Source organism: Sminthopsis crassicaudata, chromosome 1, assembly GCF_048593235.1.
Source record: "Sminthopsis crassicaudata isolate SCR6 chromosome 1, ASM4859323v1, whole genome shotgun sequence".
In the NCBI taxonomy this organism is placed as follows: Eukaryota; Metazoa; Chordata; class Mammalia; order Dasyuromorphia; family Dasyuridae; genus Sminthopsis; species Sminthopsis crassicaudata.
The window spans coordinates 436,092,562-436,106,102 of NC_133617.1; the positions used below are offsets into that span (position 1 = coordinate 436,092,562).

Sequence of the window (13,541 nt, forward strand, 5' to 3'; positions counted from 1 at the left end):
CGAGTGTTTTTGGCTGAAGACTTTTTCAATGTTCTACTGGCCTCCTCGCTGGGGTAATGAATTTGCAAACATTAAACTTCCTTTGAAAACAATGATAGTCTGTTGGTACCTGATCTTTTCTCCATTTATCACTTTTCTGTGCCAATAGTTATTTAAGCAGATCAAACTGTTTTATTTGCATGCCATTTTCCCTTTTTTACTATTAACATGATATTATTTTGATCATTGTTCTAACAATTAATCATCAAACGGTATACAAACAGTTGATTAGGAAATCATTTCCCCCCATTGTTTCAAACCTATTGATATATAGCCAATATCCCCACTATAGGTTTTAGATTATTCAATGAGATTAGATATGATATTCCTACTTTTCAAGAAATTGGGGGGGGGGGGAAAAAGGTATGGTGCAATTATAAATAACTTCAAAGTACAAAAAAAAAAAAAACAACAAGTTGAGATATACTGAACTGTGCTCTTTCTGTACTTATTCTCCAAAAATCTTAAAATTTTACAGTCGATTTCATTTTAATTGTGATTCCTTAATTCTAAAATTTTTTGGAAAACTGTGTAAAAGTAAACTCTAACACTTCTGACAAAGTCCAGTCTAATTAACAGAGAAGGCTATTAAAAGCTAAGAATAGTAGAGGAGAGAACAAGGATCTACATGACACATTAAAGCTAGATATTTAACCAAGGTAGCATCACATACATCACAACTTTAAGAACCAATGACAACTTAATATTAATATGATGTCATTGTGGGACATTACACTCAACGAAATAAATTACAAATAGTGATGATACTTGGAAACAAATTTATGAATTGTAAAATGAAATAAAAAACAACCCATCAATAAATCAAATAATATCTAACAAAGAAGAACTAATCACTTACAAGTGCTTACAAGCACTTAATGACTGTGATAGATGCTGAGGAGGACTCAAATAAATATAAAACAAGATTCTTGCTTTAAATCCAAGAGAAGAGATCAGAGTGAATTTATTAAGCCCCTACCAAGTGTATTACAATAATACTAGATGTTGAGAGGAAAAAGAAAAAAAGAAACAGTCCCTACCCTTAAGAAACTTATATTTTAGGTATTTTGAGGAAGAAAAAAATGCTAAATCATACAACACAGTGGAAAGAGAGGCAGGAAAAGCAAGTCATCCTTTAGAAAGATGCCCAACTGAGATTATAATGAAGGCATGATTCTGAAAGGCAGATAATACTTTCTAGGGGTAATGTTTGGCTAGCTTTCTGCAAGTCATTTGGACGAGCCTTGGTCTCAGCAGGATAGACACCCCGAGAATGGTCAAGAATAGAATCAAGAGTATTCTGACTAGTCTTGATCTTAATGGAGAAAGCAGGAGAGCCACCATGATAGAATGTCTGTGGCTGACTTTGTCCTGAGTTTAAATACCCTATTACAATTATATCAATTATAGAACTATTAAATCATCATTCTAAGAGCTAAGTATATGTAAAGTAGATAACCATTTGTCTCATCAATTCAACTGAATTAACACCTTGTTTCAAGTATACTTCTCCAGAGTTAAGCCCTCTATATATAGGCATCCAAGAGAAAAACTAACAAAGGCACAGATTCAAGGAATCAAATGCTGATGTTGGGGATCAATTTGGCTGGAATTGAGTATGTGAGAGGGAATAATAAGAACTAAACCATGCAATCTTTTTCCAAGACTCAGCTGAAGCATCTCCTTTTATTATAAAGCATTCCCTCCTTCCCCCAATTATGTCCCTTCAAAAAGTATCTTATACCTAAGTTGTATATGCCTCTATCCCCACCCTCTAATAAAACCAAAAACTTTCTTGAGGGAAAGGTCTGTTTCACTTTTATCTCTATAGCTCAATAGTTCCAAATTCTGTCACAATGTAGGCACTTAATAAAGTACATTAGAGGAGGCTTTAGATACTAAAGTATTAAGCTTATATTTACCCCCAAAAGCAAGAAAAGCAGTGAAGATTTCTTGAGAGAATGAAAAATAGAGTTAGGTAGATGCATTAAGATTATTTTGGCAGTGATAGGAAAGTAGAGAAATGTGAGCAGGGAAATCAACTGCAGAATGCCAAATCAAAAATGATAAAAGCAAGACCCAGAGTATTAGCTATGTAAGTGAAGAAAATGGGGAAAGGAGAAAAGAGAAGGAAAAAAATTAAGGGATGTCATGATTGACAGAAGTAACAACAAGCCTTTGCACATGATTAGACATTGTTGCAAAGGGAGGTGAGAAAGAAGGAAAAATCAAGGATGACTCTGATTTTAAAGCAGAGAGAAGGAAAAAGAAATGGGAGAGTTGAGACAAAGAGAAGATTTTGGTTTTTTGGGTTTTTCTGCAAGGCAATTGAGGTGAAGTGACTTGCCCAGGATCACCCAGTTAGTAAAGTGTTAAGTGTCTGAGGTAGGATTTGAACTCAGGTACTCCTGACTCCAAGACCAGTACTCTAACCACTGTACTATCTAGCTCCCCTGAAGATTACTTTTAGAGAGGAAAATAATAAGATGTGTTTTGGATATTTTGAGTTTGAGATGCCAATGGAATATCTAAATAGAGAATTACAAGAGCATCAAAAGAGTTAGAGCTAAGACATAAGACATCCTTTAAAACACCTCTTCCAATTTTTAAAAACAAAGAAACTTAGGTCCAAAAGTGTTAAGTTATCTTAAGCATATTATATTAAGCATAAGAGCAGCTATTGGAACCCAGATCACACAAATCCTAGTTTACAGCTCTTTCTACACCACATTCCTGTGATATATATATATATATATATAATGAATGGCAGAAATAAAGTCATGAAGATGGAGTAGTTGGAGATCGATGAGTAATACAGTTTTCCAAAATGTCTGAAACAAATAATTGACTGTTGTAAGGTCACAAAGTGCTGTATATACATATTCTATCTGAGTCTCACAAAAATGGATCCTATAAGACAGGTACTAGTGTCCCAATTTTACAGATGATTAAACTGAATTTTGGAGAGACTGAATGAGCTCCATATTAGAGCAGCTAAGAAGGAGGGGCAGAATTTGAATCTATTGAATACTGACTTCTTCATTTTCTCGGTCTTTAAGTTTGAGCCAAAAAGAGAAAAGCCTTGAATGCCAAGTTTAAAAAAATAAGTAATCTTTATAGGCAACAAGAAAATGGCAATGAGAAATCTGTGAGTTTTTATGTAATAAATGGGGAGGGTGCAGGGGGTAGGGAGAAATGAAATTAGTCCAATTATATAACTCTGGTTTCATTGTCCTTTTTTTATTTCATAGAAGTGTTCCATTAGGGAATAATCATTATAACACTTTGGAGCACAGCACAGAACTGCAGTTGTTTCCTAATTCCTAAGCACCCTCACAAATAAAATTCCCACTCTTTCAACAGGGGTGACTCTGCCACCTCTGCAGCTCCATATCAGATTGGTTGTTAGACACATACTGCTATGTCCATTAGTAACAGGTTCTTCTAGGCCACTGCAAAAGACATAGAGATTATCTATGAACTTGGCAGAGACTATCATAAAGAACAAAATGCCAAGTTATATCTTAGCTGCTCTGGCAAGCCATCATGAAGAAGTAATTTTAAAAAAAAAAAAAAAGAAAGAAAGAGAGAGAGAGAGAGAGAGAGAGAGAGAGAGAGAGAGAGAGAGAGAGAGAGAGAGAGAGAATGAAAAAAACAATAGTCTCCCTCTACTACAAAAAAAACCAAAACAAAACAAAACAAAAAACATTAAGTTTGTACAACTTTGAAACTATGGTCCTCTGGAAAAAAAATCTTAATCCCCTTTCTATCACTAAGAAGCTGATTATCCAGTCTGTGGATCATTCAGATCTCTCAGTACTCTTTCTGGCCCTTGATTTTTGGGTAGCACACTACACTTTCATAAAGAGCATAAGGAGGAAACAATGAAGATGAAATTAGTCTCAGTCAGTTTTGTTCCTTGTTAACAGTCACTGAAAGGTCTTGTGGGAGGAATTGTGGAAATAATGTAATGATTACATTAAATGAAAATGAGTTTTTTAGATTATCAGTGTATTTCAATTACCCATTCTACCCCCTTTATTTTCCATTACCATAATCAAATATGACTGGGCCCCTAGAGCAATCATTCCCCTAACTTTCAAAAGCCACGTGGACTTGGCAGTTGTCTTTCTTTGTCCTGAATTGTTGATGTTGCCAAGAATATCTCCTCTGCTCAGCTTCCTGCTGCTTCCCTCACTAGCACTGAAATAACAAGAACTTGCTTGTCAGTGATGTCATCAAAACTGTTACCGCCTGCAGGGCACTCACATGTTGGCTTATTTAAGATCCAGTCTTTATATTCAGTGACTTGGAAATTGCCACCTTGTGAGTTACCAGAAAAGAAGATTCAAAAAATTATCTTCTAGGAATAAGCAGGTTATATTATTGCCTGCCTCAAAGTGGAGAAGAAAAATAGAGGGTTTAAATTGAACACCATGATCTCAAACTATTGAGCTCAGCAAAGGACAGATATGTGATTTCAATAATTTCTTTCAATGAATGCAAAAAGTATCATTCACCTGGCCTCATTACCCATCTCCTATGTTCTGTAGTCCTGTATTGCTCACAACTGCTCTGTGCTTTGTGTTTCTTCAAACAGATTTTTCAGACACTTCAACTTGCACAAGACAAGCAAATTTAACATTAATATATGTAAATGCATTACTATCCCCAGTGGATAATTATACTTACCTTTAGAATTATATCATATTTATTGATTTCTGTAAATTTTTATCTCTTCTTGTTTGTTCCTTTTGATGAGAAAAGAGGAAGACTCGAAAATAATGGGCTAAAACAATGACTCAGACTTAGGCTTCTTTCTTCCTCCTTAACAGTTGCACATTTTCAGCATTCTGATGAACCACCCAAGTCCACATTTGATGCAGGTTTTTTAGTGAACATCTGGTGTGGGTGCTAATGGTTCTAACACTTTGCTAATTCTATACCAACGCATGCTTCAAATACAGCTGTTCCTTCAAATACCTTTCTGTTTATCCCCTAAAAAATTTAACTCATCAATTTAAATAAACAGATCCTGTGCTCTTGATTGGAATGTAGAGTTAGCAGAGAAAATAAATATGTTCATTTCTTTTTAATCTGGTACATCAGGAAAAGATGCTCACTTCTGCATCTTCTCTTCCACAACTTTCACGTGACTAACCATTGAAAAAGCTGCCTGCTATCTATATATACCTCGCTTGCCTCATATTTCTGATAGAGGCCATGGTTAAAATATGCTGAAATTGTAAAAAGAAAAACCTGAGTTCATATCCCACATCTGATGCTTATTTTTTTGTTTGACCTTGGACAAGTCATTATTCTCCTATTGGCCCTCAGTTTACTCATTTGAAAAAATAAAAGAGTTAAAGAAGATAGCCTATGAAAGTCACTTTCTACCTTTGTAAGTACAGGAAATCATTTAATGTCTCAAAATCATACCTCTTCATCTTTATCTCCCCCCCTCAGGCTGGGGTTAAGTGACTTGCCCAGGGTCACACAGCTAGGAAGTGTTAAGTGTCTGAGATCAAATTTGAACTCCGGTCCTCCTGAATTCAAGGCTGGTGCTCTATCCCCTGCGCCACCTAGCTGCCCCTATCTCTTCATCTTTAAGATAAGGGGGTTGGACTGGATGGCCTCCAAGATCCTGTCCATTTTTAAATATGTCATCCTCTGAATTTAATGATCCTATGAACATTTCCCACTTGGAACCAAAAGGAAATGGCACTGGAAGTTCACAGGCTCTCCTGAGGAAGTGGCTCCCAAGTCAATTCCCCACTAGTTACCTAAGAACTTTGATTTTTCTCTTTAGACTAGAATTCCATTAATCTCTTAAAAGAAATTGACTCTAACTCACTGAATGGCTTTTCTCTTTAAAACTTGGGGGAAAGAGTCTGTGAGCAGAAGTACAGCTTTAGAGTTTTCATAGAAGGCCAATACCTGACTAATCATAACGCAGAAGAGAGTAATTCATTCTACCTGTCTCTTTCAAATATGAGGTAACACTCTCCATGAATAAATCACAAGCCTCATCAGTCAGCAATTCACAAAGGATAGATATACCAAGAAGAAAGCTTGCAAGGCATTCAAGGCCTGAAAAACAATAGTAGTACAATGTCAAATAAAGCTTAGAAGCCCGAGTACTAAATGAATTCTGTGGTTCCCTGGAAGGAAACAAGGAAAAGATACTTTTATGCCTGGCATAAGAATCACCATCCCACAAAATTGTGGCATGGAGACCAATGAAGGACTAAACAGCAGCGACTTTTAGGAAGAATGACCCAGAGAAAACAGGAAGGTATGTTTATGATATCTTAACATGTCTTCAATGATGGGCCTATTAAAAATAATAACTGACATTCACATAATATTGTAAAGTTTATAAAACTCATATTTATGTAAAACATCTCATAATTTATCTCAGTCCTACTCAATACACTACTCATTCATTACTCCAAAATTTTATCTATTTCTTGATATATACCAAATTATTATCTCTGAAGTTGCTCCCAACTCTATCTCCGTGTTTGAACTCACCCTGGCTTGATTCAGAAGACTATCACCTAATTACTTCCTCTTTTTATGTGCAAGGGTGATCTATTAGATATACAAAATTTGTAGTCATAGGTAGGCATGCAAGCGTTCAAGCTAAACTAAATATTAGGGTATCTAATAAGGCTTTTGTTGATACAGGAACATTGCTTTGTGACACAGTGGTCACACTGATCGAATGAGGACAAAAGCAAAGGAGCTTTGTCACAGAATTTAGCTGCAGTTGGAAAAAAATAAACATTGTATTGCGTAATAAATACCACAACCACCTAACTATTCCATTTTAGTACTTGCTGTTTCTTCATTTCAAGTAACTGTTTGTTTTATAGACAGCCTGAAATGTTAGAAATTTTTGAATGTAGTAAACTGAGTTCTTGAGCTGATTTAGCAAAGCTGGAGGGAAATAATGGTTAATCAACTAAACTGCTTAAGAAATAATTACATTAAATTACCAAACAAAGTTTGCTGATTTTCAAAAAAGCTAGAATAATAGAATCAGACTTTCAGAAAGAGCAAAAGTAATCATCTAGTACCTACTCATTTTAGAGATGAGGAAACTGAAATCTCAAAGAGTTAAGCTCTCTTGCTCCAAGTCATAAAGTTAATTTCATCTTTCTCTGATGAGTCCGAAAGTATTTCATAAACTTGCAGGGCCACAGGGTTATCATTATGAATATCTAATTCCTGCACACTATAGGTGTGCACGATGGTTAGTTGAAACAAAAAATTGCGGAATTACAGAATCTCAGAGTTAGAAGGTGACTGATATCATTTACTCAAAACCCTCTCCCCTAATGTCCTTTGCAACATCCCAACAGTGCCAATCAATCTCTGTTTAAATATCTCCAGTAATAGAAAAGTCTATTACCTAAATTTGCAGCACATTCTACTATGGGAGAGTTCCAATTGTTTAAAGAAAGAAAAAAGTACTCCCTCACGCTGAGATAAAAATCTGCTTCTGTTAACTTCAAAACCTATTCCTAATTCTGAAGCATGGAACTACACATAGTAAATTTAATTCATCTCAAATGCCTGAACAAGAGTTTATAATCCTATATGCAATAGGTTTTCTCTGTTCGCTAAGTCATATATGTCCATTCCTTTCAAGTTCTTTTCATATAATATGGCTTTAAGTTTTCTAACTTATGTGTTTCAAAGTGACACTGTCCTTTTTTAAAGTATTGTGCCAAGAACTGAACACAATGAAGCAAATGAGTTCTAACCAATAGGGGTGGAAAAGAATAATCAACTCCTTCCTTTTTGACTTTTTTTTAATCTCTACACCTCTACCAGTACATAATGCTACTTCTCTATCTCTTTAAGAAAGTTTTCAAAAATTATTATAAGTTAAAAAAAATTTAATCATCTAATGTTCAGTCAACGTCTGATGATAAAAGTTCTTCAAATTAGTTAAGACTTAGTCCTTGAATAAAAGTCATGTGATCCACTCAAAAAAGCTACCATAAATCATAGGGTTTGGAACTGGACAGGCTTTTAGAGATTACTTTATGCATTGATACTTAATCAATGAAGAAACCCAAACCAAGTAAGTAATTTGCCCCACATCACATCAACAACAAAAGAAAAAAAAAAAAAAAAAAAAAAAAAAAACTGAGACTCAAAGCCAGATCTTCTAAGTATATATATATATCTATTGCTTCTTTTATATTATATATACCATATATACGTATATACTACTATTATAAATTAGTAGAAACTGATGGACTGCATGCTTAATTGACATAACCCTTAAGGACCAATATCACTTTCATACCACAATAAGGAAATTAAGTAGCATTTTAGTGGGAGTTTTGGTACAAAACAACTATAAATATAGCATATATAATTTATAGTTTTTCAGTACTATTGTCTCTTTCCTTTCAGATTTTATTTTAAAACCCTAAAGTAATAAGGATAGGTTGGAGGAAGGGAAAGATAACAAGAGAAAAATATGGAGGAGAAAAAAAATGAGGATGAAGAGATTTGAGGATTTCTGTTTTTATAATAAAATGAAAGAATCGATGTTATCAAAACTCAGACAACAAACACTTGCTCAACATGAATACAGAATTCCATCAAAGTGGCAACTGTAGATACAGCAATATAATGTTATAAGTCTATTAAAGATTCACATCTTTATGCTTCACATGTATCCAGACTCCTAAGGACATATATTGAGAATCACTCAATTTTTATGTTTCTCTTGCTATTCTCCATGAAAGAGTTTTATACCCTGTTCTCTTCTAAAATGTGTTTCTAAAGAATATCAGGTTATTTATTCAGTGTCCTTACAGTCTATATTATACATTACATGCATCCATACAAAACCAACTTCTTGCTCTCAAGTTCATTTTACCCACCTTGCCAATGCCTGTATCTTTGCTACATGTCGTTCCTCCTGTTCTGACACTTTTCGTTTCAAGTTGTCAATTTCTTGCCTGAGCACTGCAGAATGTTCCATCTCTCCATCAAGCAGGTTCCGTAACGATCTAGGGGGTAAAGAAGACTTCATATATTTAGACATCAAAAGTAAAATGCCGGGGCAGCTGGGTGGTGCAGTGGATAGAGCACCAGCCTTGAATTCAGGAGGACCAGAGTTCAAATCTGGTCTCAGACACTTAACACTTCCTAGCTGTGTGACCCTGGGCAAGTCACTTAACCCCAGCCTCAAACCCCCCCCCCAAAAAAAAGTAAAATGCCCATAAAGTTTAAAACAGATCTACCATTAAAAATCCAGTTGATTTTTTTACTCTGCTCTAAAATAAAATTATATTTAAGCTCCTTCAGATAAAGTTATTTAAATAGTGTTCCAAAATATGTCCTGGAGTCTCAGGACAATAAGAACACTGAATGTTAAGGTTAATGAATGAGAATCAATAAGACTAAGAAAACTTATTCCAAAGTCCCCAAATTTGAGAGTTTCAGTGAAAAATAAAACAAATATTAGACTGTCTCTAATTATAAGAAGTGTCAAATAGGCCATATTTAAACTTTTACTGCATTAAATTAGCCTTATTATATTATTTTGCCTTTTTTTTTTTTTAATAAGGGTCATCTTATCAAAGTCTTACTGAAAAGAAGTTTAGCAAAGAAAATTAAAGCAGAGGTTGGAAAAATAATCAATGGCATGCAAACAAGCACAGAATGTGCAAATCATACAAAAGATGTTTTCTTTAAAAGATACCCATTATTATTTCCCATTAAAGACATTTTATGCTGACATTCTATCATTTCACAATCAATTATGTCTTGCCTTCCAAAGCTTATCAACCCACCAAAAGTTTTCTTGTGAACATAATTTCTGGTTTTAGAACAGCAGTTCTTTCCAAAGTTATTCAAATGTTACTGTTGAAAGACAAACCAAACATGACTTTACCAGCATTATACCCAAGCATAGAGCTTTTTTTTTTCTTAGAGAGGAAGCCTACTTACACACTAAATACCCTGAACAAATCTTGTTATATGATACCAAAGTATTAGGACATTTTTGAACCAAAATTTTAATTTGTTCTAAAGGCATATCACTTTCACAAATATAAACAAGGCCAAGTAGCACATTCTTATGTGCTAAAATCCAAAATGAGAATATAATACACTTTATGAAATTATGTCAGCAATGATTTTGGAAAGCTTTGCTAAGCATTTTTCGGAGATTTTTAAAGAAAAACATGCCCACTAATATAAGGCAATTTCTTATTTATTAGGTGAACCATGGGAAATGCATCAGGATACACATCCTTCTATTTTTCCAGAATCTGATGTCAAGAGACTTAATTTCTAGTCACTCCTCTAGCCTTGATTTAACCATTCTGGACTAAAAATGAGAAGAGAAAGGTAAAAGTATTTATGAAAAGTTTAAAGATCTCTACAATTTAAGGATCTCTTATTAACAAGAGTAATTCAGAAGACTAAGAATGTCCCCCTTGTTATTCTGAGAAGTAAACTTATGCAACAAAACATAGACACAGCAAGATTTTTTTAATGCTATTTTGTACATTTTGCATAAAATAGAGCAAATTTCATTTAATAGATAGACCGACAGTCACTTAGTCTAGGACATGTATTACTAAAAAGTGATTAGTGGAGAGTAAAAATTTCTAGCTGCAAGGCCACAAGATACCTGTTTTCTTCTTCCAATTCATCCTTTCTATTCATCATAGCCACAATAGCTTGACGCAGTTCATCTAAAAGGGAAAAAAAGCAAAGAAAAATTAAGTAGCAAGTCAAGCCTATTATATCACTTCATATCTCAGCATCCTATGTCATTAAAATAACTTGTCCGAAGAAGGCTCTTTATTCTATAGAGAAGTAACCCCCCCAACAGACTTATCTGAGAGAACAGAAAAGTTAATTTTTAAGGTGGCTAACATGAGTGGGATTTCAAATCAGCAAATATTTATTAATACTCAAAAATGAAATAATCTGATATTCATTTTCTAGTGTTTAAATTTTTTAAAACTTGTGGAAATATTGAAAACAGGTATCTGTGACAGATTCAAATGATTCAGTTTAAACCATGACACTTTGGCCATGATGGTCAGATTCAAACATCTTTATCTAACACAATATATTTTTGCAAAGAAGACAGGATCATTTGTCCTTAGTGTTTACCTCAATGAAACCTTGAAAACCCTACAAGATTTCAGTTGTGCACTGAGGGTTCAGGAAATAGGAAATTAGTTTGTTTAAGCCAAAGTCTCTTTAAGCCCTAAAAGGGACCAATAGAATCAGATAAGTCTCTGTGACAGATTCCTAGAAAATCTGAATAGTACACAATGTAGTTAATATGAAATTATTCAGATTTTCTACTTAAGATCCAGAAGAAAATAGGTTAAGTATACTCTCCTGAGAACTAAGTTGACCCATCTAAGACTTTTAGAAACAACAAAAAAAGTCATTTTGATAAGGTCTAGATTTAGGGAACCAAAATGAGATTAGGGTTTCTGGTGATCAGGGAGTTAAATGATAAGGTTTGGGGTTCAGGGAACCAAATGGGGAGGTTTGGCTTCCCTGTATGCTCTTGGGATTTGGCACAAGGGGAGGTGGCTCAGATTCTCTGTAAAGGAATTTACAGACCTGAAAACCTAGATTGAGATTTATTACAGAAATTTGGAAGTAAGGTTAAAAATCCTGACAGAGAGGCATGAAGTCTGGTTAAGGAAATAGGTGAGGGTAAAGAGGATGGCACTGGAAAAGAATATTTCAGTGGACAGAGGCTCCTTGGCATACCAAGCATGGCATAGTTGACATGTTTGGAACCTCTGCAAAGAGAAGATTTTAGTTTGGCTCTTTTATATTGAGTGTCTTAGTGGGGGCTCATCAGATTTTAATAGAATTCAATGAGTTTCAGGACTGAATTGACCCCACCTAGATAACAAGGATGAAATTGTCCCTCGGGGCAGGGTCCCTTACTAAGGCAGAGTTGGAGATTTTCTCCTTTAAGGATTTTTAGAGTTTCGGGGTCCCCTCTTCAACTTTACCTAATAAAAACACACATAAACCAGTAGTCCATTAAGAAAAAAGTACCTGAAATTTCTGACTATGACCAAATTCTGCAATATTTAGATTAACATGGTTCCGCTGATTTGGGAAGGGAGGGGGCAGGGAGAACCCTGAAACTGTCCCCTTTGACTTTGGCAGGGGAAGCCATGGAGTAAACTCTTGAGAACCTCTCCTCTGGGAGAGGCCAGCCTCAGGGAATCAAGAAAAAGTGGCTTCATTCACTCCCTATTGAGTTGAAAATTAGTCCAGAACCACTCCTACTTAGTTTGAACTTAAGTGGTCTCATTCAACTGGAAACCTGGGCCTGGGGGCAATGACAACATTGAAAGAAGCTATCTCTAATAAAAAAGGCCATTTTAAACTCATTTCCTAGTAGAATGTCCAAAGCAGGATTATATCTTATCAAGGAACCTTTCTCTCCTAGGCATAGCTGCCTGCCAGGACCCCTGTGATGACATTCTCTTCTCAGTGATAACTCCTTCTTATTTCTCTGCCAGGATTTCTCTGCTAGGACCTCTACTTCCCTACCAGGACTCTGCCACAGAGGAAGTCAGTCTTCTTAGCAAAAGCTGATTTCTGCAGTGCCAACAATAAAACTTCCCTTTTTTGCCACTAATATTTCGAGTTCGTGAATTCTTTCACATTGAACCTGTGCCAACCGGAAGGGGATTCTCATACCTCAACTCTCTGCACTGCACTAACCGCACCACCTTGAACACAATTTCCATCATGAAAACACTGAAATCAAAGCTGAGAGCTATGATGGTTTGCCCTGCTGCTGTCTAATATATTTCCCAACTACAACAGCACCCTCTGGACTGAACCTCCACACATCATGCCCTCATCCCTGGGGAAATTGACTCAATTTTGGAACTCTAATCATGAACCTGAGGTGTTTTTGTTTGGGAGTGAATGAAAACTCAATTATCCTATTATATCTAGTCAGCCTAGTCACAATCCTTCCAAGCCATCTTTCCAGGCCATCTTGCCATCTACTCAGCCACCAATCCCACTTTTCATTGTCTATTTTGGACATAGTAACCAAATCACTACTACCATTTCTTCGAGAAAGAGAATGTCAACTAGCAATCCTGTGGATTAATTCAACATCTCTGAACCTCCCAAAATTATGTTTTCTTTCCATATTAAGACCCTTGAGAGCAATGACTGGATCATGTTATTTTTGTGTTTCCAGTCCTATTAAGGATTGTATTAACAATGCCTAACATGTAAGTATTTAATATTTTCTTTCAATTCATTCTTTCATGTCTCCTAGAAGGAAGATAGAAATATACACTTAAAAAACTAACAATTCTCAAGAAGAATTTATCTAATAACAATAATTTTATCAACTTAATGAAAATTTATCATTGATCAGCATCAGGTCTACAACTCCATTTTTAACATATAAGGTTAAGTTGTTTTCTGATTTGCACTTGTACTATCCTAAT

General features: G+C 35.1%; 1 protein-coding gene across 4 annotated transcripts in view; it reads right to left on the reverse strand.

The window, feature by feature from the left end:
- The window catches only part of SNX29 (sorting nexin 29), a 653,362-nt gene that overhangs the window by 496,539 nt on the left and 143,282 nt on the right, over nt 1-13,541 (reverse strand). For all 4 annotated transcript variants that reach the window (XM_074280586.1, XM_074280587.1, XM_074280588.1 and 1 more), the window contains exons 12-13: nt 10,709-10,772; nt 8,949-9,077 (exon numbers count right to left, since the gene is read on the reverse strand). In XM_074280586.1, the coding sequence (XP_074136687.1) occupies nt 8,949-9,077; nt 10,709-10,772 (193 nt within the window). The remainder of the gene's footprint in view (nt 1-8,948; nt 9,078-10,708; nt 10,773-13,541) is intronic.